General features: G+C 42.4%; 5 protein-coding genes and 1 long non-coding RNA gene across 12 annotated transcripts in view; 4 read left to right on the top strand and 2 right to left on the bottom strand.

Moving 5' to 3' along the window:
• LOC145435193 (uncharacterized) overlaps nt 1-4,821 on the top strand; it is a 37,548-nt gene extending 32,727 nt beyond the window's left edge. Inside the window, exon 6 of the transcript XR_013913735.1 lies at nt 3,437-4,821. The gene's annotated coding sequence lies outside the window, so the exon portion shown is untranslated. The remainder of the gene's footprint in view (nt 1-3,436) is intronic.
• LOC145435222 (ficolin-2-like) overlaps nt 1-16,285 on the bottom strand; it is a 34,327-nt gene extending 18,042 nt beyond the window's left edge. The window contains exons 1-4 of the mRNA XM_080312559.1: nt 15,047-16,285; nt 14,935-14,993; nt 14,808-14,873; nt 14,637-14,733 (exon numbers count right to left, since the gene is read on the bottom strand). Coding sequence (XP_080168685.1) covers nt 14,637-14,733; nt 14,808-14,873; nt 14,935-14,993; nt 15,047-15,143 — 319 coding nt within the window. The 5' untranslated portion in view covers nt 15,144-16,285. The remainder of the gene's footprint in view (nt 1-14,636; nt 14,734-14,807; nt 14,874-14,934; nt 14,994-15,046) is intronic.
• Nucleotides 1-26,297, bottom strand: part of LOC145435198 (microfibril-associated glycoprotein 4-like) — a 287,005-nt gene that overhangs the window by 161,569 nt on the left and 99,139 nt on the right. Inside the window, exons 3-4 of the mRNA XM_080312523.1 lie at nt 26,149-26,245; nt 24,382-24,478 (exon numbers count right to left, since the gene is read on the bottom strand). Of these exons, the coding sequence (XP_080168649.1) occupies nt 24,382-24,478; nt 26,149-26,245 (194 nt within the window). The remainder of the gene's footprint in view (nt 1-24,381; nt 24,479-26,148; nt 26,246-26,297) is intronic.
• On the top strand, nt 1,074-3,167 carry LOC145435346 (uncharacterized). The gene is made up of 4 exons (XM_080312630.1): nt 1,074-1,388; nt 1,506-1,687; nt 1,749-1,844; nt 2,594-3,167. The coding sequence occupies exons 1-4, from the start codon at nt 1,079-1,081 to the stop codon at nt 2,891-2,893; spliced, it is 888 nt and encodes a 295-aa protein (XP_080168756.1). The 5' UTR covers nt 1,074-1,078; the 3' UTR covers nt 2,894-3,167.
• LOC145435230 (uncharacterized) lies at nt 5,194-8,040 on the top strand. 7 transcript variants are annotated; one of them, XM_080312570.1, is made up of 4 exons: nt 5,194-6,045; nt 6,379-6,460; nt 6,916-6,966; nt 7,837-8,040. In XM_080312570.1, exons 1-4 carry the CDS (start codon nt 5,905-5,907, stop codon nt 7,998-8,000), a joined length of 438 nt encoding a protein of 145 aa, XP_080168696.1. In that variant the 5' UTR covers nt 5,194-5,904; the 3' UTR covers nt 8,001-8,040. The 7 variants fall into 7 exon arrangements, 3 of the variants coding, with proteins under 3 accessions (XP_080168696.1, XP_080168695.1, XP_080168697.1); XM_080312569.1 differs by having other exon boundaries at nt 5,194-5,806; nt 5,923-6,045; nt 6,916-7,906; XM_080312571.1 differs by having other exon boundaries at nt 7,212-7,906.
• Nucleotides 11,389-16,345, top strand: LOC145435259 (uncharacterized). Its single transcript, XR_013913767.1, has 2 exons — nt 11,389-11,703; nt 16,221-16,345. It is a non-coding gene; the product is annotated as an uncharacterized LOC145435259 (long non-coding RNA).

Raw genomic sequence — 26,297 nt, 5'->3', positions numbered from 1 at the left:
CTACGAAACCTCTGTGAAATTTTTACTAATGCGGCAGTAGTGAAGGCCTTAGTTGCCCTGTACTGTTGCAAGCTCTTCAATTCACAGAGAGTTCGCTGACCCGAATGTATTTGCGTGGAAACGACAAGAAAAGACGTTAGTCCTAGTAGCGGTTAAATGAGTCTAACATTATTCGAGAAAACGATCGAGCTTATACTACCGCAGCACGAAACAATGGTTGTAAAGTTTAGCCAAAGAGGACGAAAAAATGGATTTGCGGTGAAGTATTTAGCCAATATAAATAAGGAGAGCGAAATAGTCGCGGTGCGAAAAAGGCAGCGATATCTATGTAGAACAGGGCCGGCCAACCCGTGGCCCGCGAGGTAATTTCCGAAATTTCTAATATCAAAAATGGATTGCACAGATTGTGAACTTGCAAGGCCAACCAAAAATTTGATTAGTTTGGCCGCAACACTTGAGACGTGATGACTAAGATATCAGTTCCGACGCATTGACAGATCCATCAGCCAGTCACATTTTGGTATATCTTCGTACACTACAATAAAGCAGAATAATTTGCGAAAGATTTATCAAAAGTAAAAATTTTCTGCAAGCTTAGCGCAACATGTTGTCACGCGATTGCTTGTTTTTAATATCGTTGCCCTTTTTCTGAAAATGGAAGAAAGCCTGATGCATCAGATTGAGTCTAACTATATTCGCAATTACGGGAAAAAGTGTCGTTCAACATATGCGACCTTGCGTTTGCGCTCGCAGTAAGATCGTTGACTATGAAACCTAGGCACGGAAAGATTGACGCATGTTGGTCGCAGCTTTCGATATCGATATGTCCATGCGCCGAATAGCCCAGTCCTTGCAAACTTGGCCCAGCGATATACGGCAGGTCCGCAATATAAACAAGTGACAATATTCAGGTGAGTTCTGCGGCTTTGACCGTTTCTCACTCCCTTATATTGTTATTGAAATTTTTTGGTTAGAGATTTTTGCGGATGCTGAGATTCTCAAGAGTTTGGCTTAGGGACGAGCAATTTTTGTGTTTTCTTTTGCAATTAATTCAGTCTTTACTGCTATTCCAGGCGATATGAACCAAACGTTAAGATGCCCGCAATCAAGCGCGTTCCTCCCATCGAGAACCCCCGACAATCAGATGTCGTTCAACCCCAACATGGGGCCGAGAAGCATGATGCAGTGGGGCAGCAACAAGATGGCCCCGCAACAACAGATGGGGCTGGTCAGGCCCCCGCTGGACATGATGGGCAAGCAGAATCCCAGAATGCAGATGCCCCAGCAACGCTTCGTGCCCCAGTCTTACCAACCGATGACCCAGCAACAGAAGATGGCCCTGAACAGGCCCCCGTTTCGACCCCAACGGATGCAGCAGCCGAACCAGGGTGAGTCTGACATATTTCTGTATGTAAGGAGATGTGTTGAGTAATTTTCCGTATTTAAGGAAATATCTATTTGAGTCTAGACTCTAAGACCCCTAAAATGACCCATTTCTATATCAGCACCCCAACCATCTTTCGGGGCCGAATTCCAACCCGGGGCTCAACAACTCAAAGGCCGTTCACCCACTCTCGGCGTGTCGGCCCCCCAGAAAGTGCCCCCGGTCCCATCGCTGGTTCGTGGCGCACACAAGACAGGGGAGGCTCCCAAGAAAAGCCAGTTTATACCCATGGAGAAAGTGAAGGTGGGTGAAAACGGGGTAATAATTCGGGGTCGAGGATGAATCTGCATGTGTTTTGTTTTAGGAGTCCCAGACCGAGGGTCGACTCAGCCTCTTGTCGCCTGTGCAATCTTTCTTTCGAGACGGGAAGCCAAAAGACGCGCGAGACCCGAGGAAAATGGTGGGTTTGAGTCATAATTTTGCTACATATCCTGGAAATGCCAGAGTGCAGGGTGGTCAAGTTTTGTGTTTTTCTTGGTTATGGAGCAAAGATTAGAATTCATCAATCCGAAATCCTCATGGATAATTACCGTATTTGTCTTGGGTTAATCATGTCCAGAGTCATAGGCGCCGAGTTACTCATGCAGCTTTCAACCAGTAATTAGCACTAATTAGTATCTGATTAAGGCCAATTAGCTTAATACAACCAATTTCACGAGTTGGTTTCGTGCTAGTCTCTTTAATTGGAGCGAAATAGGACACTGTTAGTGTGTGCCTATGTTCTATATATACTTCATTGCTGGACGGACTCTATCGGGCGCAACCATATTGAGGATCGTAGGCCCCGGGCTGATATTAACCAGCTCGTTGTCGGTATTAAAACCCTAGGTGTGTAGCCAGGGAGATTCTCGTTTAAACCTAGAAATCCCGTCCTTTGGAAATGCCAATTCACTAATTCGTATTATCGATGCCGCGTACTGCCAATTAGCGGGAATCATTTGTACACGAAATGGGTCATATTGACATCTGATATCGCTATCGTCACTTATTTGATTTAGCGCGTCCGCTATAATGGCTGGCATGAACTATCATGGTCACCCCACTGGCTGCTCCATCAAACCTACGCACTAAGGAACGAAACAGAGTCGAGCAACTAAAATTTTCTTAGTAAAACTTTATTCCCTTTACATATTACTGATATTCACCCAGACCGAGGACGAGGTGAACGGGCCGAGACCCGGCCGTCGATCCAAAGCGAGCAAGAACGCCGCTCACAGGAGCAGCCAATCGAACAAGGCTTTCGGAAAGTTCGAGGTCTCCGAGCAACAGCCGATGGCCGACGAGAGTTTGAATTCGCCCGCTCAACCCGATCCCCCTAGGCCCCCCTCCCCAGCATCGTCTGCTACCAACAAACCAAAGTCTGACGAGGTCGAGATCAAGAAACTGACGTTTGCCGAGACCAGGCCCAGGAAAGGAGAAACTGTCACGATACCTCTTAACGAGACGTAGTTGTGGCACCCACCTTTGCCCCACGTTAATACAGATGCTGTGTTTGAACAACAAAACTTTATGCGTCCAGACAATGATCACACCTTGAAAAAAGGTAACAATCTCCATACAATGAAAGGTGCCCCACTTGCACCTGTAAATGACGCTATTGTCAAAAAAACAATCGCTTTTGTGTCTCAGACAAGCAAACTTTTCACGTAACGAGGACAAGACCACGACCGTGTCTAAAAAGAAGCACCCCTGAACCCACCATTGTCGGGTTGAAACAATGACTTTTGTCTCCCGCAAAATATAATTTGCGACATAGCAATGACAAAATGATGGTGCCTTCCAAAAAAGGCCCCCACTCCCCCAGGAAGATATTTTGGGGTCTTTTCCTGATCGGAAGAAATGTTGAAAAGTTTGAAAATGCCGACCGGATTTTGTGAAAAATGATCCTATATCGACTGTTTTTGTTGTGAAAACCCTAAAATATTTTGTTGCCATGTTTTTTTTTTGGCAAGAAGCTGCAAATCTTATCCGACAATAGACCGTTTTTTGTAGCAACGGCCGGCCCCGAGATATCGTGAATATGACGCGATTTTTGTTTCGACATAAAAATCTGTGTTTGATTTCTACGACCTTGCGCTTTTCCCGAAAATCTCTGCTCGATTATGATAACCTGCTGTGATGTAATAACAATTCTCTGCTGCCACTGCGGATTTGAAATGAGGTGGCTGCTGCGAATTTCACTCCCCTTTTTCCGCCCGCTTACCATCTCTCGGGTGAAAATATGCGTTTTTCTGCCCATACTCGACATCACGGGCTTTGCTGCGCTACATTAGAATTTGAAAAGAATGATTTTTGTCGTTTTCCGAATGTAAATAGAAGTTGGAATTCTTTGGTAATTGTCTGCCAGTCTCACCCACCTGGGATATGCAATAACATGATGCATGACGACCCCACGCACCCACTGGCTGAATCATCACTGTGTTTGCGACGTTTTGGTTATTTTTAATGCGAGGCCCGCCTGTTTTTTTCTACCCGATTTTGTAAAAGCCGAGGAAAATCGGTCGAGCCTATTTGTTTTCTGGTTTTCGCGGACCGGAAAGTCCGCGTTTTCCGGGCGCGATAAGCATTTTGTGACCAGCGATGCTTGCAGCGCGTGATTTCAGACCGTTTCGGACTTTTTATATCTGTCTTCAATACGCGACATTCGATATTTTATGCGGAGCTTGACTAGGGCCCGACTGGTGTCACGTCACGTTTTTTAGGCGGTAACATAGATAACTAGCACTTTGAACGGTAAATCAGCAAATTTATTAAACCTACATTCCCAAAAACATGAAATGTAGCTTTTAAAATGCGCCTTCAAAAGAGTTATTTATGTGGCTTTACAGCCGCTGTAATGCTTGAGCGTGAAATAAACTAGAAAGACTACATCCGGACACCCGTACCTTATAAGAAATGATCAATATTCTATTAGTTGCAGATTATTGTTGTCTGATGTTGTTTCACTGAAGGCCAATACTGATAGCCCTGATTTATTCAACAGATATTTAAAGAAATACGGAATGAAACGTATCGCGTATTTCAAATTCCTGATCAGCTTTACAGCCATTGCTAGGCTTGGACATGGTAATAAACTAGGACACATTAAACTATAAGAAGTATTCACGATATTTTGGTAATACTAATGGTGACTTCGTGACATCGACTTGATATTACCGGTCGGGCTCTCATCTTGACTGCGCAGTGCAGTCGATCATATTCGTGGACTGGCTTGTACATAGTTGAGCTCTTATCCTGAATAGTTTTGTGTTTGTGTGGATTACTCTCATTCATTTTTCTTGCTTCGTACCGGCGTCGTTACATCGTTTCTATCTGGGAGCGGACCTTTTTGATTGACCAATGTTTTTCTGCTGACATCTTGGAATTGCATTCAGTTTCTGAGTGTCCGACACAAATAGTTGGTTTGCTGTTTGAATTCGTATTTCACGATTTAATTACACTCTGAACGTATTCGGTAACGACCTTTGTGACAACTCCGTTTGTTCTAGTCAGCGTCACGAACTGTCGCTGCCTGATAGTTGTATTGGTTCTTTAATGGAATGAGCTGTTTTTTGCCGCTTTTTCGTCTTTTCTCAAAGAGTTTTTGTACCGATTTATTTCGGTTGCTACAATTCCAGTGAAAGTGTGAGGGGGATGGTTGCTGTCGTGTGGGATATAAGAATAAAGGGAAGCGGGTTTGAAGTATGTGTTATACCCAATCAATCCTTTTTGAAGGGTTCTTTCGTCGAAACGTATGTTAAGATCAAGGAAGATTAAGGAGAGCTAAGGTGGATGGGTTAGGGTAAGGATCGGGGTGAGGGGTTATATATATAATGTAATATAGGGGTTCAAAAAGGATAAGGTAAGCGGTTAGGGTGAGGGTAAAGTCGGGGTGAGGGTAAAGTTAACATATAGGGTTATATTAGTGAGTGGGTAAGGTGTAAGGTAGGGGACACTATATCCTAGGGACTGTATGATGGGGGTGGAGAGTGCAAGTTGGATATGGGTTGGGTTCATGGTAGCATACAAGTATGTAAAGAAAACTGTAAGGGTAAAGTAAGGGACAAAGGATAATGCTAAGTATATAAGAGTGCAAGTGGTTGTTATGAAGGTGGAAATGCCCAAGGTGTTCGAAATTTAGAATGATGGTTAGTCTTCTTTTTTGACTTTCTCAGTTTCTTCTTTTTTGACTTTCTCAGTTTCTTCTTTGTCTTCATCTTTTGGTGGATCAGTTTGTTGTTAGTAAAATATTGCTTCAATTTCTTTCCAGTTTTGAATCCAATGCCAAAGGGGATGGGGTAACTGCGTTTGGTGATGCTCCGGATCTGTTTCTTGTGGTCGAAGACTTTGGAGAATTGGTGTGTGATGTAGGTCAGATTACGGGTAAGTTTCTCTTTCTTCGTGCCTCTGTTGGCGATAATCTTGCCTTGTTTTATGATTCTTCTGGGGTAATTTAGTTTGTGGAGTCTACTTTCGAATCTATGTGTTGTGTTTTTCAGATATTTTATATTCGAATTCGTGTGGTTGTACCGATTTATTTCGGTTGCTACAATTCCAGTGAAAGTGTGAGGGGGATGGTTGCTGTCGTGTGGGATATAAGAATAAAGGGAAGCGGGTTTGAAGTATGTGTTATACCCAATCAATCCTTTTTGAAGGGTTCTTTCGTCGAAACGTATGTTAAGATCAAGGAAGGGGTTGTGAATAGGGTTGCAGCTGAATGTTATAACCAAGTGGTTGGGGTATATATTGCTGATGTAACTGGTGAAGCTGTTCAGGTGAGCAGGGTGTAGGTTGGTAATTATAAGTCCGTCGTCCAAATATCTGCGGAAAATTAATAATGGCCAAGTAGTAGAGATTTCGGATAACATGTCTTCTTCGTAGATTGCTAGAGTGAGATCGGCGGCTTGTGCAGAGTAGTAGCTTCCCATTGCTAAACCATCACATTGTTTATACAGATCATCGGCAGAAGAAAAATAACAAAGACTCTGGCAAAAGTGGAAGAGATCCATGGTAAGGTTGAAGATGTTGTCAGGGATGGTGAGTGTAGATTTAATTTTATTCATGGCGTGAACAACATATTCATTTTTGAGATTGGTGTATAGCGATTCGAAATCAAAGGTGATTATTTGGGTGTCGAAAAGGTTTCCGGTGACAGGCGTGTTATCTAGGGCGTAAGTTATCTCACGACTGTTTTTAGTTAGTGTAGGTGTGATGTCCATATTTAGAAGATATTGGATGTAGTCGTCTTTCCATTCTGAGAGTATGTTGCCCAAAAGTTTACCAGGTTCCACGGTGATCCATGAGTGAGCCGAAATAATGGGTCTGGCTTTAAGCTTATGTTCATCGGTATGGTGAAGAGGTCCTTTTCCTAATTTGTGGGGTTTTGGTAATAGGTTAAATAAGGGGACGTGGCAGTTATCTTTGGTTCGATATTCTAAGAAAGAAATGTGTTGTGCATCTAAAACATCTGGATGCTTTTTTTATGATTTCAGTCCTATCGTTGAAAGCTGTGTCCAAGATGGTGTCCAAGTTCAGTGAAACAGGTGTGTATAATTTATGCTGGAGTTGGCGTGCGGTTTCATGTAGGTACCAATCCGTCGTATTCATGCAAAATCCCAGATTCTTATCGGCTACGTTAATAATGATGTCATCTCTATTTGCTGTTATCTTGATGTTGTCGATTTGGGCTTTGGAAAATGTTGGTTTTGTGTGGTTGATAGTAGGTTTTGTGGTTCTGAAGATTTCCAGGTCGTCCAAGGTATTTAGTATGATATTTCTTGTGTTGCAGTCGGTGTATTTTGAGTGCGCTTTGCGGAGTACAGAATTGAATTTGCGTGACAGAGGTAACGGTTTGGATCGTAGGTGGTGCTTAAAAGGTTTAGTTGGAATTTGGTGGTGGATGTTTGTTTTTTGTAGTAGGTCTGATACAGAATGTGTGACTTGATCTGTAAGTGTTTTAGTGGCCATAATACTATGCGTGGGGATAAAGGAAGGTCCTAAACTTAATATTTCCGATAAGGATGAAGAAGGTTTGAATGTGGTGAAATTATGAAAAGGAGTGTGTGGTTTGTTGAGCTCCTCTGCAGTGTCGTGGTCGATCAAATTTTGGTGCTTAGTAACGAGTAGATTGTGTATATCTTGGTTGAATGTCATCATGAATTTTTTTAGTGTGTCAGTTAATTTAGGATTTTTGTAGTTAAAATTAAGGATGAGGTCTAGTTTCTCTTTGGAGTAGTTGAGGTTGTTTAAATAGTCGGATATACGTTGAAGTAAGTCAGGGTCATCCACATCCGTAGAGTTATTATTCTGTGTAATTGTTACTGTGTGCCGGGAAAAGAGTGTAAGAAGAGCTTGAGTGTGTAACATGATGTTACGAAGGGTAGCAAAAAGTTTCTTAAAGGTCTTTTTTTCAGGTTTTGTGGAATTGGGTGGTGTTACAAGGTCTTCAAAGTTCCAGTGGGTTGTACGGTTGGTGATCGAATGGTCAGGAAGAGTGCGGTTGGGTTTGTCGGTCAAGATTGGGGTGGTATGGGGGTCTGCGTCGGTGCTCAGAAGATCGGTGCTGTCCAGGTTTTGAGGAAAGTCGGAAGGTCGAAGGCTCCAGAAGTGACCGGTTAACCGCAGGTTATTTCATTATCCGATATCCGGATATAAATCTGCCGGTTAACCGGATAAAAAAGTATCGTTAATAATGTGTTTCAAACTTTTAGGAAGCTTTAATAAGTCGTATTATCGGTGTTTCGCGCAGCCAATTAGCGGGAGGCGTGTCGCCAATTAGCGGAATACGTCAATGCACTGTGTAACGCGGCGGAATCTCCCGCTGAGAAGATAGCCACATTAGGTCATTGATTGCCGCGAACTCGGCTATCGTTGCTGGCCTGGTTTTTCGAGTCTTCAACAAGCCTATAGTTACGCTGGCAGAATCAGATCTGCAATAGACTCTGTGGACATTATACCATCACTGGCCTACATAATCGCATCTGCATTGGCTTGGTGCTCACGATATTATCGCTGGCGAGCACAATCGCATCTGCAATAGGCATGGTACGAATGATATCATCACTGGCATAACCATAGTCTCGGGCCTGGAATGCGTTGGCTCCGAAGTGGATGTTGACGTAGGCGTACCGAAGCATCAAAATCTCATAGTGGAGATTTATTTGCCTCGTTTTTAACGACAAATAAAAGGCCAAACTATTTCCCGCGAACGGTATTTGATGGTCCAGTAACGGAATATGTGCTGCAAAATGAATTGGACAATGGACATAGAGGTTAAATTAGAATTGGAAGAACTCCGTAAGCAATCCGTATTGCTGTCAAAAGCGCCTTTCCAACCGCCCGACCTTAATGACAACGCTAATTGCTATTATAGAAGAGAAAATATGGAGAGCGGTGTATGAGCCGTTTGCCACAGAATTGGAAGATCTTGTCGGGCATTTGCGGGAGAAACAAGCCATGAAGTATCCATGTAAAATAGAACTAAAAGAGGAATCGACCCATCCATTAGTGTCTTCACCTTATAATTTGAGAGGGATAGAACAACTGAATGCAGCGATGAAGCCAATAACCAGAGTTTCACAGTTAAAAAAATGCGTAGTGTATTAGGGAATTATATAAAACAACCTACCCTTTTAAAAAAAGTGGGGGGAGAGTGATGGCCGTCTAGGTATGGTCATGCGATAGGACAAACGTCTGAATAGGATTGCTACAAACGTAATGAGATTCTATATAAAATGGTTCAACTCGCAGAGAGAGGACAAAAAAATTGACAGCAATATATATGCAATTCCCCCAGAAGTTCGGTTCATCACCCTATGAGGGTGACTCTGCCAGGGTTGTAACCAAGTCCCATGGTTCCGAGTCACGAGTCAATCTGACTTTTGTGGTTTTGACTCGAGTCGAGTCGAGTCATTTTCAATTCATCACCGACTCGAGTCCGAGTCCAAGTCACCGTTTTAAGGCTCAAGTCCGAGTCATGGTTTATGACTCGAGTCGAGTCCAAGTCACAGTATTGAAGTCATGTTCAACTTATGTTTTCAATCCTGCTTGGGTGATATCGAATTCATTGCTTGCCAAACATGCTTATTTTGTCCCTATCATAGTCTTGGCACAAGTGTATTTAGTTAGGCAGATAACAGACAGTTACTGGCCTCATATACCGATGCTACAGATAGACGAGACAGGCCGCCAATACGATAACGTTACTAATCTTAGAACTTTAAATCAAATATCTGTCTTGTCAGTCTGATATATCACAAATAAAAGCATTCAGTTTTTATTACGAGCACATCGACGACCGCTCACAAATAGCTTATAGAGAATTAACGAATTCACGTCTACATACTATCTGATAGAAGACCTACGAATTCACGTCTAACTAGATACAAGCTGGTAAAGAATCAACAAATAAACACTTATGTAGAGGTACAGTTTTGCTTTCACATCATATCAGGTGGTTGACCAGAAAAAAGGTCAACTTTCCTGCTCAGCTGCCGAAATAGTCGCCGGAGCGTTACTTTAGTGCTGATTTACTGTTGTCTTAGTCTAATTTGCCCTACATTTACCAAAACAATTCTCAAAAATGAGGACAGAATCTCAAAAAAGAGGCTACTTCTTAAAATTGTTAGATTATCTAAAAGAACTTAAATTTGGCTTAATTCCAACCAGTAGAAAGCAATGCTAAGAGAAAATATTTTGGATTAATTACAAATAGAGACTTTCGAAATATACCGGCTACCTCATGATATTGTTAGATTGTGTAAAAATATGATTCATAGAAAATTTGACTCAATTCCAACTAGAAGAAGCGGAGTTATTAGAGTGGAATATTTTGGATATGAAAAAATAGTCGACTTACTGCTAGTATGTAATTATATTATATGAAATCATTTCTCACTAAAAATACTCCATGTATTTTCAAATCCAAAATTTCCTCCTCTCATTTCATTGATTCCACTTTTTCAAATTAGGCCAGATTCAGTGTTCTTTTTATGCAACGTAGCAATTTTATCAAGTAGCCACCCAGTAGAATAAAAAAGAAGGTCTTTTTGATCGGCCCTATTGTACAAATATCACACAGCATTAGCCATTCATTATTATCACGTGCACAATGCACATACGTAACAAAACGTCAAACGGACGGGGGAATTGTGTGTTTTCACAGACAGCAGATCAAATCAATGAGTTACACTTGAAAAATACAAAAGTGAAAAGGATATTCTCATATATGTTGAGGCGACATGGCCTTAGAATAATTCACATCCACTGGATACACGTTCCTCTGGTGCATTAGATGCAGGAAATGAAAAGCAAGTTTGAACCACACTGAAGAGCATTAGATACTCATCCATTCTAGTCGGCCAAAAATGCAAAGAATCATCGCCTTCATATCTACACATGAGCTTATCAGTCTCTTCCAAGTAGGCTACTTGACCATCTGAGTCATTTCTTTGGCTCTAATTGGACTTTGCTTCGATTGTTTGCTTGTATAATTGAAATGTCTTGAATACTTTGATGGCGGAGGATCTATTACCTCTTAATCACTGGATGATTTTGTACAATGCATTGCTCTATGCTACTATGTACCAGTGTCTTTTGTTTTTACGGCGGCGCATATCTGATATCAGACGAGTGCAACGAAAGCAGTGGTGACAAATAGCGATGTCGACAGAATTCGTCAGATGCGTTGATCTAACCATTGTGATTCGCAACTTTCTTCACCTTCAAGTCACATACAATAAGCCGAGTCAATGACTTGAGTCGAGTCATGCGTAATGACTCGAGTACAAGTCGAGTCAATCCAAATATTGACTCGAGTCGAGTCGAGTCATTTTCCCATTTCAAGAAAATGACTCGAGTCAAGTCGAGTCACAAAAAAATCGTGACTCGAGTCTGACTCGAGTCGAGTCATGACTCGAGTCATTACAACCCTGGACTCTGCTATATTGTAAAGAATTAAAATCCTAAATCCTTTTCATATCGGGCCAACGTCAATTTTCTCAAACCAAGTAGTAGCAGTAGTTTTGAACGGCTTCAAACAGCAATACTTCTTACTCGTTCTTGAAATGAATGTTAACTCGATACTGAACCCAGCAGAATTGGGTTCAAGTCACTAACTTCGAGTCACGAGTCATTTCGAGTCATTGTACATTTTGAATCGAGTCAAATCAAGTCACTTGATTTTCAAAGGTGACTCGAGTCAAGTCAAGTCACTCAATTTCTGGAGGTGACTCGAGTCTAAGTGGTGACTAAAACTCAGAACAGTAACATTTCGTGAAAAGGTACCGCTGTTTCGCACCTACAGAATAGTCTGCTGTTCACAGTCGCAACAAGAATCACAAGTATACACATTACAACAGTGGTTCTCAACCGCCGGTCCGCGACGACATTCCTGCCGGTCCGCGAGGTATATTACAATTTTATACTTCAATTTCAAGATGTAATATTGAAGGCATGTCCAATGATACAATAAATAAAACATCAAATTTTAAAATAATTCAGAAGTTCATGAGGTACCATTAGGGATTGAAACATGTTCGATTTGACTTAAGTTCAAGACGTGTTATTTGACGAGCAGTTTGCGCGATCATTCGTTTTCGATTCATTCATTTTGTGTAGGACCGTAACTGGGGCACCCAAAACCGCCCAATTGGAGAGGGGTCGAGCTTGAAAAGTGCCCAAAATTATTTTGCAAATGAACCTAAATCATAGCGTATTTTTCTGAAACTTTTTCCAAAATTTTTTCAGAAATTTCAATTGACTCGTGACTCGGAATAAAATTTACGAGTCAATTTCAAGTCATCAAGTAGTCTCAGCTGTGTCGATTAAATCACCATATCTCAGGGGTCACCAACACGCGGCCTGCGAGGTCTTATTTTGCGGCCCGTGACGAGATTTGAAATTTTGGAAGAACGCTTCGTAATGCATTTTAAAATACTGAAATTGATTTCAGTTTAAACATATTAGTGTTGTTGTTCAAAGTAAACTATTCTGCTATGCCCAATATCACAGTTCCTCACTAGATGACATGGCTTCGACGATGATAATATTCCCATGGAGGAAGAATTTGCTGATATGAATGGGCATATTGCCTTGACATGCAATATTCTACCACTGGCGAACCCCAATATCGATTCTTTAGTCCAGACCAATATATATATATCATTGGTCCAGGCGTTAATCGGCGGCAGTAGTAAGAAAATTATGAGGCTGTCGACACTTAATTCAATAAGGCTATGTTGGTGGCTGTCATTATGCCAATTGAATTTGCGGATTGAATCCATAACTATAATGAGAGGTTTGAATTATTCTTGAAATTTTCTTCTCGCCACGCACGGTTCAATACAAGTTGATTTTCGGTTTTAATATAGCAGTGTCCTTCGTAATCTGAGCCCCACAGTACGGATGCGAACAGCAGGGGAAATGATGCGCCACAACAAGAAATACCTATTTGTAAACGTGTTCTCCTCATCACGAAGGAAATTTATTTTTGGTAGGCCTACGTTTGGGCGAATACATAATATTTCCACAATAGATACCGACATGTCTGATGATATGTCATGAAATGACAGCATGCAACAAAGGGGACTAATAACAAAAGGCCTACTCAAAGATGCAGCGCAGCATTAATAACTTGCGCGCGCGCAGCTTGGGATATTGAATGGCAACGGCCGATTTAGGGCATTTGATTATGATGACAAATCTTCGGGTGGGCCAATTGTTAGTAGTCACTGAGCGAGATAGTATAATGGTGATGCGTCCGGCATCTTGAAAGGCAGGTCGCAGGTTCGATTCCCGGCCGGGTCATACCAAAGACTGGAAAACTGGTATCTGCGGCTATCTTGCAAGGCTGATAGCATGAATGAGAAAAAACGGGGTGCAGACCAGGACGCATCGCTAAATCGCTTCTCCGTCGTTAAAGCATCTTGACGGATGGATGACTATAGACCTAGTTTTCTAGTGTCTTTATTATCAAAATTCTGCAAATCTAGTGTTTTCCATGGAAAAATACATTTGAACAAAGATGTTACTTCGATGTGCTTTACATAATATAACTTTCAAGGAATAATTATTATTATCAGTCTACAATTGCTCATTCAGCACAAGAACAACCCCCATACCTTGGTGCCGCTCATTTCTATCACTGGCAGAGTGAACATCCCAGCCCGAGACGGGTTTTAACTCTCAAAAGCGAACCGATGACAGAAGGTGGGACCCCATCATGTTCCAGTCATGATGTGATTATCGTGTAGTAAAACGAAATGAATAAGCTGTAATTGAATTTTAATCATAAAAGGAACGAATTCTGGTGTCACGCACTGTAGTTCAAGTGAGTTGGTATGTTCACGGTAACTCGAGAGAAAAATATGAAGGTACATTGAACCCGAGCCATCAAACTTAATGATACTGGTCTGAATCAAAACCTAATGTAGCACCGATTCCAAAAATACGAATTTAAGTGTGGTCTGGCAATGAAACCACTCCAAATTCATTGAAATATACGATTTTCTTTTATTGCTTCAATAACACAATAAACAACAACATATTTACAGTGGTAAGTCCTTTTCGTTGTGTGACGTCATCGACAAAAGTCCTTCTCACGCTCTTCTTCTCATCTTCATTTCCGAGTAGCGCAGAAGGATGGAGTAAGTACACCACCAGATTCCCTAATCGCCTGTTTTGTCGAAGTTCCCGTTCAGGTTGCTGGCGGCGCAGTTGTAATACCACCAACCACCTTCGTATAAAGAAGCGCAAGCCGTTGACCAAATGTCGTTATCCGCGTCCTTCGTTGAGAATTGTTGATTGTTGTGTAGTGAGAGATAATCTCCGGTTAAATTTCCGGAGTATCCGGAAACGTGCAGTCTGTACTTGTCGGATTCGGGGCCGATGCTGAAGGAGCTGAAAAAGTGCGAACAGTGATCAAAATTATCACGTTATAAGTTCGAAATATTTTGTAATTTTGTAACGGATGATTGAGTTGAGTGAACAATGTATTCACAAAGAGAAGAGGAAGGGTGCTTCGAACTCGCCTGTATTTCGCCACCCAGTGAACTCCTCCCTCCGTGATCATGTTGATTTCCAGTTCCATGTCTCCTTCCTTTGTCATTTCGTGCATTTCCTCGAGCCCTGGAGACAAACGTCATTGCGAAATTATGGTTTTGGCTTTGAACGGAGCGACGTTGCGACTTGCAACTTGAAGTAATCGGCTGCCTACCGAGCCAGAAATCTCCGTCGCGATTCCCGAATCCTTTCTTGTAATCAGTCCAACCTCGGTAGAAATCCACGTCGCCATTGACTCTGCGCTGGAAAACCTGAAACGGAATTCAGCAAACAGTCGGCAGAATTGAATAAATAATCAAAGTTTCGGAAATGATTTGAAGCTCACGGTCCATCCCTCATCTCTAATTCTGCGTTGAAGTTCCTTCTGCATCACCGACATCGTTCCCGGGCCCTTCATGAAAAGCGCACGTAACAGAACCTTAGGCGTCGATCTAATCGTATAGGCTACCAACCCCACAATCCCCTTTCGAGATCCATTGACCGTTCACGTATCTTCTCGCGCAGTATTGAGCTGCAAAGGAGTAAATAGAATTCGATTCGAACTGGGACACAAATGATTCGTACCTGACGAACGCTGGTAGATTGCGAATCCGAACAGGAAAAGAATCCGAATCTTGAGCGACATTTTCGGAAGCAATCTGAGATTCAATGCGGCCGCCATATCACGTTGCGTATCCTACTGACGTTGTTCGACAGATCAATGTATAAATGCGGAATATAATGCGACTAACTTCAACTAAGCAACAGACGCAAATGCTTTTCTGAGTTGCGAGCGCACCGATTTATCACCAATACCATTTTTTCTACGCAACCATCAACTAACACATTCGCAATGACGATACACTGCATTACTGCTTCTGTTATCGTTTTGAGGAAGTCAGCTCATTGATGTCGTTTATGAAATACGTCGAATCCGTTGTGTTACAAAACCGTAACTCCCTCGATGCTGTATTAGGTCTGATATTTTGGACCTAAACAAGGAGGAAACGTTAAATTTCGAACAAACTATGGATTTGGTGACTTAGTGTTTATCACGACCATCACAAAACCGACAACAATTCGTATCGACAGGCTAGGCTTCCCATACATTTTTAACCTACCCCTTCACTTGTTCAACATAAAGTCTGTGACTAAATCTGTTCCTCGTAATACGAGTACTTAGAAATCCTTCCTCACAGCTGTAAGTGAAGCGGTACAGCAAAATACTCTCCGAATAATTCACAACCTTACCATACTAGAACATACTAGAACCTCTTTTAGATAATCAAATGGTCTTCATAATAAGCAGATGACACTATGGTTCTGTACAGAAACAATGAACGATCTACAGTAGGCTATGCAGTAACTCTAATCGCCGCGGTAGTATAAAGAAAGAGAAATACATTACAATGGATGTAGGCCTACATGAGGCGAATAACGGGACACTGCCTTATAAAAGCATGGCTGATTGAACTTAATGAACACTACATTCAGTAAGCGTAAACGTTTTTCAGCATGTCACATAAATATTAAAATCTCTGTTGCCGAACAATGCAACAGTGCCAGAAAAATGAATTTGTTCGGGAAAATTATCATGCACCTCAGTCTGGGAACCCCTGCAATAGGGTGACATGACGTCATGTCATTTTAATGATACTCATTTGTTTAGCCTACTGATTTACTAATGATATTATGATTTCAGGAAGTCAACCAGTAACCTCACTGACTAAAACTCAGAACAGTAACATTTCGTGAAAAGGTAATGTACAAGTAACGTAAAGGAAATGTCATGTAAGGGTAATGTAACACGGACTGCCCGCTATTTTAGTGAACTGCGTTAGTTTGATCATCGAGTATCATCGCGTAATACACGGAACCGATTTATATCCGTGAATATAGGCTACAGTTATACACTGATGGCTGCAAAATATCCGAACGTGGCATAAATAATGAGATTTCAAACGGCACAGGTACATATTTGCAGCTATAATCACGCCGATAATGTGATAGTTGAGCCCATACAGGCCACGAAATACCATCACGTAATGAAGTCATTATACAAACGGGTCCGCCCGAATATGTTTAATTATGATTTATGGGTCCTACATTTTCCAAGACACCTCACTCAGCTCTAGCGGTAATTCTGATAACATGAGTATAGAGCGGACAAAAAATTGACAGCAATATATATAATAATAAGATCTTGGTTAATCACCCTATGAGGGTGACTCCGCTATGTTGTAAAGAAATAAAATCCTAAATCCTTTTCATGTCGGGCTAGGGTAAGTTTTCTCAAACCTAGTAGTCGTTGTAGTTTTGAACGGCTTCAAAAACCAATACTTCTTACTCGTTCGGGAGTAGAATATGAACTCGATAGTGAACCCAGCAGTGTTGGGTTCAAGTCACTACCTTCGAGTCACGAGTCATTTCGAGTCATTGCACAATTTGACTCGAGTCAAGTCAAGTCACTTGATTTTCAAAGGTGACTCGAGTCAAGTCAAGTCCCTCAATTTTTGGAGGTGACTCGAGTCAAGACTTCCGTGAGGGCACAGAAATAAAGCTGTCTAAAAACTATGGTGAATCTCTTTACATCGACCATATTAGGAGGTCCTTCACATAGCAGCATGATTCGGGAGGTCTTGTTTAAATGACTCATATATTTCATGCGAAATCTCAAGACGATTAGGGGAGTCGCATATTTTCGAAAGTTGACCTCGTCAGAGGATACCACCAAGTCCCGGTAGCACCCGCCGACATTCCCAAAACCGCGGTTATCACACCTTTTGGGCTATTCGAGTTCCTTCGCATGCCATTTGGTCTAAAGAACGCTGCTCAGACGTTTCAGCGACTAATGGACACCGTCTGTCAAGATTTGCCATTCGTGTACGTTTATCTTGATGACATCTTGGTGGGTAGCGCGAACTTTGAGACGCATCTAGAGCATCTTCGCACTCTCTTTCAGAGACTGTGCGATCACGGCTTAGTGATCAACAAAGAGAAGTGCCAATTTGGGAAGGACAAGCTTGAGTTCTTGGGTCACATCGTGGACCACCGAGGAATCGAACCCTTGCCCACCAAAGTAGACGCAATCACGCAATTTTCGCCGCCCAAAACCCTCAAGGCTCTGCAAGAATTTAACGGGATGATTAATTTCTATCACAGATTCATCCCTGCAATTGCCGACATCATGATACCCCTTTATCGTGCGCTGGCCGGCAAGCCACGAAACTTAGTCTGGGGCCTCGAGCTAGAACAGTGGTCGGGAACCTATGGCTCGCGAGCCATATATGGCTCTTTCGGGCATAAAGTATGGCTCTTTGCGAAAATTCTAATTTTGCGCATAATTTTTCAATATTGCAGCAACCTGTTATTAAATCTTCAGCACGACCAGTATAATTATTCTTGTGGCAGTATAAACATGTCTTTGAGAGGTTAATACAGTGGCGTATTCAGGGTTAGGGGCTCGGACTCCCTTTTCAAAATCCTCAAATCTAAGTTGCTGTCTCGCCTGCGACCAATATCACTCCTGAATTTCGAAGTATCCGCCACGAAATCCCGTATTGCACGATGCGTTGATTGCTCAATGAGAATAGAAGACAAGGCGACACCTGTATGACAATGCAAAAATACACACACATACACATTGTCTTCCTGATCTACGGCAAGAAATGAACTCCTTGGAAGTGACATTCACAATTACAAATTCAAATTACAAACAACGCCATAGTGATCCACGTTCTTGATTGACGACGTAGCTTTGTAGTTGCTGTTCAAATGTAGGCGTGTTGCACAACGCTTTTACCGCCGAATACTTTGAGAATTGAGAAGACGAATCGGAATCGCTGCGGCATATTACACTGGTCAGCAAAACGAAAAAAAAAATTGGGTAGGACATCTAAGAGCCGTTTCTGGGGTTTTCGAGGTTGCTGATTACGAATATCACATCAGTGATTAGAGATTAACTCTTGTACCCATAAAAAGTCCGGAATTACTGTATTTACCATTGAATATTTCACTTGACGAGATAGTGTAATGGTTATGCGTCCAGTTTCCCGTGGGTTCAATCCAGTCAGACCAAAGACTCGAAAACTGGTATCCGCGGCTATCCGGCTAGGCGGGAGGAGAAAAATACGGTGGTGCAGACTAGATGACCTTACTTAAAGGTCGTATCGCATCTCCATCGTCAAAGCATCTTGATGGTGCAGGCGAAAATAAATCTGATCCCTCTCTCTCTCTCTCTGGCAAGAAAAAATCGTAGTTTTTTCTAATTTTATGCGGCACTTCAGCATATAATAATTGACTATGAAGAACCCTCATGTCGTCCCCATGGGTTATCTCCAAAACGGGAGCCAATTTGAAAAAAAAACTAAGGTCATTTTCGGAATCAGTGCCCTTCAGAACCACCAAAACCACTCTTACTTTGTATGCCTAAAAATATGTGTTGACCAGGGTGTTATCAGTTATTATAAATTCTATGATATTCACGATGAATGTCCTAATCACGGCCGTGCCTCACCTATGCCTTATCTCCCCTTTCACGCTATATTTTCGAGCAATAAATAGGAAAGTTGCGTGATTTTCGTACTAAAAATGTTCAAAATCTAGTAGACAGGTAAGGCACTGCCTCACGTGCCTCCCCTGAAACCACGTCAGTGACGCATCACACATTAAAGTGGATATGCATGCTTCTGTGCAGTGACCATCATGTTTGGATCCGCCTACTTATGTCCCTATGAGTCCTCGCACTTAAGAATATCGTCAAGACGAACCTACGATCTCGTATAACTGAAGAAATTCGACGAATTTGCGCTACCATGACGTCACGATTTTCCAATTGTTACGTATTAGTTGATTAAAATGTATGGCTCTTTGGAAGTTGAAATGGAAAATATGGGGTCAATATGGCTCTTCGTACAAAAAAGGTTCCCGACCACTGAGCTAGAAAAAGCTTTCAATGCAGCGAAGGAAGCGTTAGCCAACGCAACAATGTTGCACCATCCAAGATGCGCTGCTAACACAGCCCTCACTGTCGACGCTTCACAAACGGCAGTTGGGGGAGTCTTAGAACAACTGGTCGACGGGGAATGGTGTCCCCTTGCCTTTTTCAGTCGGCAGCTTCGTAAGCCGGAGACAAAATACAGCGCTTTCGACCGAGTACTTTTGGCGCTACGTTTGTGCATCAGGCATTTCCGATATTTCCTAGAGGGACGCCCTTTCACAGCTTTTACCGACCACAAGCCACTCACCTACGCATTCACAAAACCTTCGGAGCCTTGGTCAGCACGACAACAGCGGCACCTTTGCGCGATTTCCGAATATACCACTGATGTCAGGCATATCAAAGGTAAAAACAACACGGTCGCGGACGCACTTTCGAGACCAACGATCGCTACTATACCGGCCAACCGCCGACGCTTTTAGACCTAAACCTCGAAAACTTAGCTAAAGCCCAAGAAACCGACGAGGTACGGGCTTATCGCACTGCGGTTACAAACCTACAGCTCAGAGACATTCCTATCGGAAACTCGGCAGTGACGCTGCTATGCGATATCTCCTGCGGACAACCTCGTCTCGTGGTTCCCGAACCTTGGAGAAGGAAAGTTTTCGAAACAATCCACGGTTTGTCACATCCGTCCATTCGCATAACGAAAAAACTCGTGAGCTCGAAATTCGTTTGGCACGGTATGCAGAAAGAAGTGGGGTTGTGGGCCAAGCAATGCCTGGCGTGCCAGCGTTCAAAAATACATCAGCACGTTTCTTCGCCGGTTCAAGATTACCCAACACCCTCAGCGCGCTTCAGCCATCTAAACATTGATCTGGTAGGCCCTTTGCCTCAATGCCAAGGCAAAACCTATTTACTTACAATAGTCGACCGATACACTCGTTGGCCAGAAGCGACCCCAATCGAAAACTCCACAACTATCATGTGCGCCAAGGCGTTCATATTTCATTGGATTTCTAGGTTTGGTGTTCCCTACCATCTGTCTTCCGATCGTGGGCCCCAATTTACATCGGAATTGTGGTCAGCAATCAACCAACTTTTAGGTATCGAACTTCACCGCACTACATCTTTCCATCCACAAGTAAACGGTTTGGTGGAACGGTTTCATCGACATCTGAAAAGTGCATTATTGGCTCGTTTGACCGATGCAAACTAGGTCGACCCCCTTCCGTGGGTTCTGCTCGGTATCCGGACCGCTCCCAACGAAGTGTTTTTTCGGCCCGGATTTGCAGATGGCCGGTATAGCTGCTGTAGGCTAATCTGTTTTTATATTTAAATACGATCAAAACCCTCTAAATGTCACTCTCTAGCACCACATAATGCAAAAAACGGTTGCATACTTTACATTTTGACTTCATTTCAATTTTCACCGGTCCACTAGACATTTTTTTAAATTTTACCGGTCCGCGAGGTGAAAAAGGTTGAGAACCACACTGCTCTAATTCTAATATAATTTGTGAAAAAGTCGTACGTTCTAATTCTAATCTAATATATTGTTTTCCTTAAAATACCTCGTTGGCCGTAGCATTTTGCAGCGAGTTGACAAGAATATCCCTCTCGCGCAGGGAAATCCAGTGCCAAGCCACCATCGCATTACTTACACTGTAGGCTACTTACAATCATAGTAGTAATTGTGACTAATATTAGCCGTGCGTTAGTACAACGCCGAAGCCGTTTCAGCTAGTGCGGAATATATAGTGTATGGATATGTTGTTGGGCACAGGCATCCAGGCGAATACCATATTTTGAACCAACAGCAATAGTAATTTGAAGCTGAAATCAATTTTAGCATTTCAAAATGCTTTACTTCGCGTTCTTCCAAAATCCCAAATCAGATCGCCGGCCGCATGTGACCCGCGTCTCGGTGACCGCAGGTGAGTGCCAAGCGAGCCAAGCTTAGTCTATACAGAAGTTAACCACGCTCATGCATATGGGAACGCACTGTGATTTGCTACGACCTGAACTTGATTTCGCCGTATTTATTCCTCATTCACAATTCCATTCCATGTCCAAGTTTTCTGCGAATTCAGTAATTCTAATCATAATCTAATTTGGAAAAATCTGTCTAAACGGGTCGCACTCAGTTTCTGAGTGTCTGACACAAATAGTTGGTTTGCTGTTTGAATTCGTATTTCACGATTTAATTACACACTGAGCATATTCGGTAATGACCTTTGTAACAGCTCTGTTTGTTCTAGTCAGCGGCCGAAACTGTCGCTGCTTGATAGTTGCATCGGTTCTTTAATGGAATGAGCTGTTTTCCATCGCTTTTTCGTTTTTTCTCAAAGAGTTTTTGCTTCTACCGTCGAAGTGTGACGCTTTTGAGTTCGACTCCCGATAGTCGCCGTTTGTGGAAACGTGGAAAGAGAAAATTGTCGATGTGTTTTGTTGTGGGTGAATGGTGAGCCAGCGCGAATCGCATATATAGCCTTTTGCTATCAATGTTTTGTCCTCTCTGCTCACGTAATCAGATTTACCGGTAGAGCTGAGTGAGGTGTCTTTGAAACGCTACAGCCCGCAAATAGTAATTGAACCTCTTCGGGCGAGCGAACCCGACTTCGTTACATGATGTTATTTCGTGACCTCCGACCAAACGTACTAGACTGAAAGATCACACGATTTCTTCACTGGCATATAATGTTTTCCTGCAGGATGGTATTTGTCTTGTGTGGTTCCGATTGCCAAGACAAGAACATTCAACGCCAGTCATTTAGGCGCCTATATGGACAAAAAAACCTATCTGTATTTTGTATAGGCCTATACAACGAGGTTTTCGGTTAGTCCTTTACGGCTAAAGAAACTCAATCCGACATTCATGATCGGAAGGAACTGTGACGTCACACAGTCAGTTCTATGAGTGCAGACACACGGTAGTGTGACGTCACATAAAATCCTTTTCACGCTCTTTTCCTGATCTTCATCTCGGAGAATCGCAGCAGTCGGTAGTAAGCTTTCCACCAGATTCCCTCGCTGCCTGTTTTGTTGTAGTTCCCGTTCAGGTTGCTGTCGCCGCAGTCGCCGTACCCTTTGTTATACCACCAGCCTGCTTCGTAGAGAGAAGCGCAATGCAGTGTCGGCCACTCGTCGTGATCCGCGTCCTTCGTTGAGAATTGATGGTTGTTGTGAGCTGAGAGACCGCCTCTGACCCAGGTCCCGTTCCCGGAGAATCCGGATACGTGGAGACGGTAGTTGTCGGATCCGGGGCCGATGCGGAAGTTGCTGAATGGTAAGAATCGTGTTAAGCTGAAGCTGTGTCAACTCCTATTCACGAATCTCCGGCTTTACCAGTTACGTCATGAGAGGAAATTGAAGAGTTTTGGTCTCAATTCCAACGAGTGCGAGCGAAGTTATTGGAGTGGAAAGTTTTGGATTTAAAAAAAATTGAATTTTCGGTGGAAATGAATTAATAACCATTTGATTTCTTTTCGTGAAGCGGTCTTTTAATATTCGTGCGAATGAATTGCACCCCTTACGCCACACAACGGATTACCCACGACCTGAATTAATTTCGTTTGGCGTCATGGATTTTGAATATTTTGAAAATTATCATATCTGCTTGAGATAACTACATGTAACAAAAATTTTGTTGAGCCGATTATTTGATATTTCCTATACCATAACCCTTAGTCAAACTTTGTTTCTGACATTTATTTGCCTCAAATGTAGTTTTAAAATTTCGTTTAAGCTTTTTACACTTCCCGCTAATCCTGCATCATGTTTTTCAAGCTCCTTTATTGAATTACCAATTAATGGCAACGTCACATTGATCCATCATTCAATTCATAATAGTTGGTTGTTAGTAACAATCATGTTCTCAGTATTGGTAGTCAGTATTGGCTAAAGCAGAGGTCTCAGACACGCGGCCCGCCAGAACATTTTGTGCGGCCCGCGACGACATTTTAGATATATATTAATTTCACAATATATAAAAGTCACATATATATCATCAGGTTATAAAGTGAAAATTCCCTCTTAAATTGCTCCAAAAGCCATTAAACTATTCATGATTCTTTTCGTGCCAGTCCTAAATTGATACAAGACTAAATCACATTTTTATGATGTGTGTTTATATACTGTCGGTCTGCTGGATCGGCTCACTTTCAATAGGACAATTCAATCCCGTCAAATAAGGCCTACTTGGAAAGACATGGAATACCCCTATAAATGCTGCGGCCCGCGGCGTCGTAAAAACTGGAAAACTGGCCCGCCAGCACATTTGAGTTTGAGACCTCTGGGCTAAAGCATGCAATCACTATGTATTTCACAAAATATGACTTGTTCTTATGATAGCTAAGCAAATGGGAGCACCTGAGCTGGTCTAGTGTGTGATACAATCGTAGTCCGGCTGAGAGGCGGAATCCTAGAAGTATTTCTCAGTTAAATCTGCAGTGTAGATAGAATCTGACACTTGCGAATTATCCAAGATTATATTATCTCGTTATTACCACTTCACATCATACATTGATAGCTCTGTTATGCGTCGTGAATCACCAACTATGTAATATCTCTGTCCCCCTTCGTGTGATTGTACATTTGGGTGGACGATAAGCAAATAACTCCCATTTTCGCAGACAAGATAAAAATAGCATCGCCGCATTATTCTCTAGAAACACTCAGCGTACATCTAATGAACAATTAGGCTTAGAAATATTAGGGCTAGAAATTTGGATTCGAAAAGGAGGGGCATTACATCATGGAAGGGGCGTGTTTGTACGTACAAAACTTCTCCCTGCCTACGCCACTGCCGGTAAACACATTTTCATTAGAGATGCACTTGAATTTGATAGACTCTTTATCAGTAATCTTGATCACTATAAATCGAAACCGGACGTCTACGAGCTCGCGGCCCATCAGCGGCTGCCGACCACTGATCTATGACTTGCGCCGAAATGTAAATGCTCTTACAATTCATATTCACCTGTATTTAGCAACCCAATAAACCCCATCTTTCGTGATCATTTTGATTTTCATCTCCATATTGCGGTTCTTTGTCATTTGATGCAATGCTTCTAGGCCTGAAGAAAAGTAGATTGTTAGTTCATTACAACCTAATAAGTGCAGCAATTCTAGACGTGGACGCAACGAATATATGGTGAAGCAATATTTCAATAGTGCTCACGCTCACTGTCAATTTACTTTACCATTGACCTGCCCGATCACGACCAATGAATATCGCCAGTGGCGACTCGTCCAATAGGGCATCTGGGGCATTGGCCCACCTAAAGCTCCGTGTTATAAACGTACAGGAACCAAAATAAAGCGAAATTACGGCAAACATCGTATTATCTTCGACGTTGTCGCTTGTAAACGCATAACCGGGGCATAAATTGCCCGTGCCCCGTAAGCGCTTACAACAAGCTTTTACGTATCTATTCTCTCACAGCCACTCACAATAAAAAGACGTTGTTTACTCTATCTATTCATCTTACGCGGCCAAATTCGTGTACAGGTGGGACAACAATGCGGCTCGCCGTCCCAATATGATGTAGCAATGGTATCTGTATCTGTACTCTGTTACAATACCACGCGCTGAGTTGTTGGTGTATATCAGTGGTTTTCAGACTTTTCTAGACACGCCGCCCTTTCTGATTGTGAAAGACTTCGCGCCCCCATTATCGTGATATTACAATGTATCGAAGAGAGCAATCAGAATGCTAGCAATCCCAGCGGATAGTTTGATGGCATTGAAGGTTATATCTGTAAACGAGAGAATTCTAAAATATGAAATTCGCACAATAGACAGAGCAATAACCATGAACTGGAGGTAAATCACGCCGAGCGCGAAAAATTTGCAGGTACCTACGGCTTCGCGCCCCCTTCAGATGCCTCCAGGGTCCCCAAGGGGGGCGGGCCCCCCAGTTTGAGAACCACTGGTCTATATCGATTTCGACGGTGTTTCGCACTATTATGAGTCTTGAAACTTAGTATATTTGTGTCGTGACGGTGGTATTTAACACTGACTCAAGTTGCATGCATGGTTACTGCTCAAGAATTATAGGGTGGTAATTTCGTTTACGAAGTCGACTGGGAGCTGATCCGCAATATATTGCAAACAGATTGGCAGTTTCAGGGCTAAACTCCCGTATGTTGTTCCGAAACCGAGTTTCCGAGGCTGCTATCGTATTTGGTCTTCAAAGACCATTCGAAATGATGTGCAACATCCGATACGGCATATCGATTGACAGCATTTGGTTTTTGGGATATATATCAGTTATTATTTATAATTGGCAGAGAGTCGGAAGCACAATGAATTTCACAATGATTTTTTTGCCCGAGTATTTCGACTCCGCGACAGTAGAAACGTGTACTCTCATGCCAAATCTCAAGGCGCACCGGTTGAAAAGCGCTGTCCCGGCTAGACTCTTTGCTAAACAAAATTCGCTTAAATACAATGTCGTGAGATTTTCATGCCAGCGAGTACGTCTTTGTGACGTCATCATAGCGAAAAACGCGAAATTGTCGGCTCTTGTCAGACAGACAAACAGACATTTATTGCTTCGTCAAACATAAAAATTTGACTGGAGGTGACGACACGGCCTATAAAGGCCTTGTTACTCGTCACCTCCATGGCAGTGAAGTAATCGAGTGTATTCATTTATATTAATATAACAGTGGACAGTCTGCAGTCCGCCGAGCAATACATGAGAGAAAAACAGCCACAAAACTTATATATAACAAGTCATACCCAACCAATGATCTCCTCGTAAATCACCAAATCCATTCACGTAATCATCCCAGCCTCTGTAGAAATCGACTTTTCCATTCATTCTTCGCTGGTAAACCTTTTATGGAACCGCAAATGAAGCGAATCTTCCTACAAATATCGCGCATTGA

The sequence above is a fragment of the Botryllus schlosseri genome, chromosome 3 (assembly GCF_051294905.1).
Source record: "Botryllus schlosseri isolate E-star chromosome 3, Bs_hap1, whole genome shotgun sequence".
NCBI lineage: Eukaryota > Metazoa > Chordata > Ascidiacea > Stolidobranchia > Styelidae > Botryllus > Botryllus schlosseri.
This window is presented reverse-complemented; position numbering and strand designations above follow the sequence as displayed.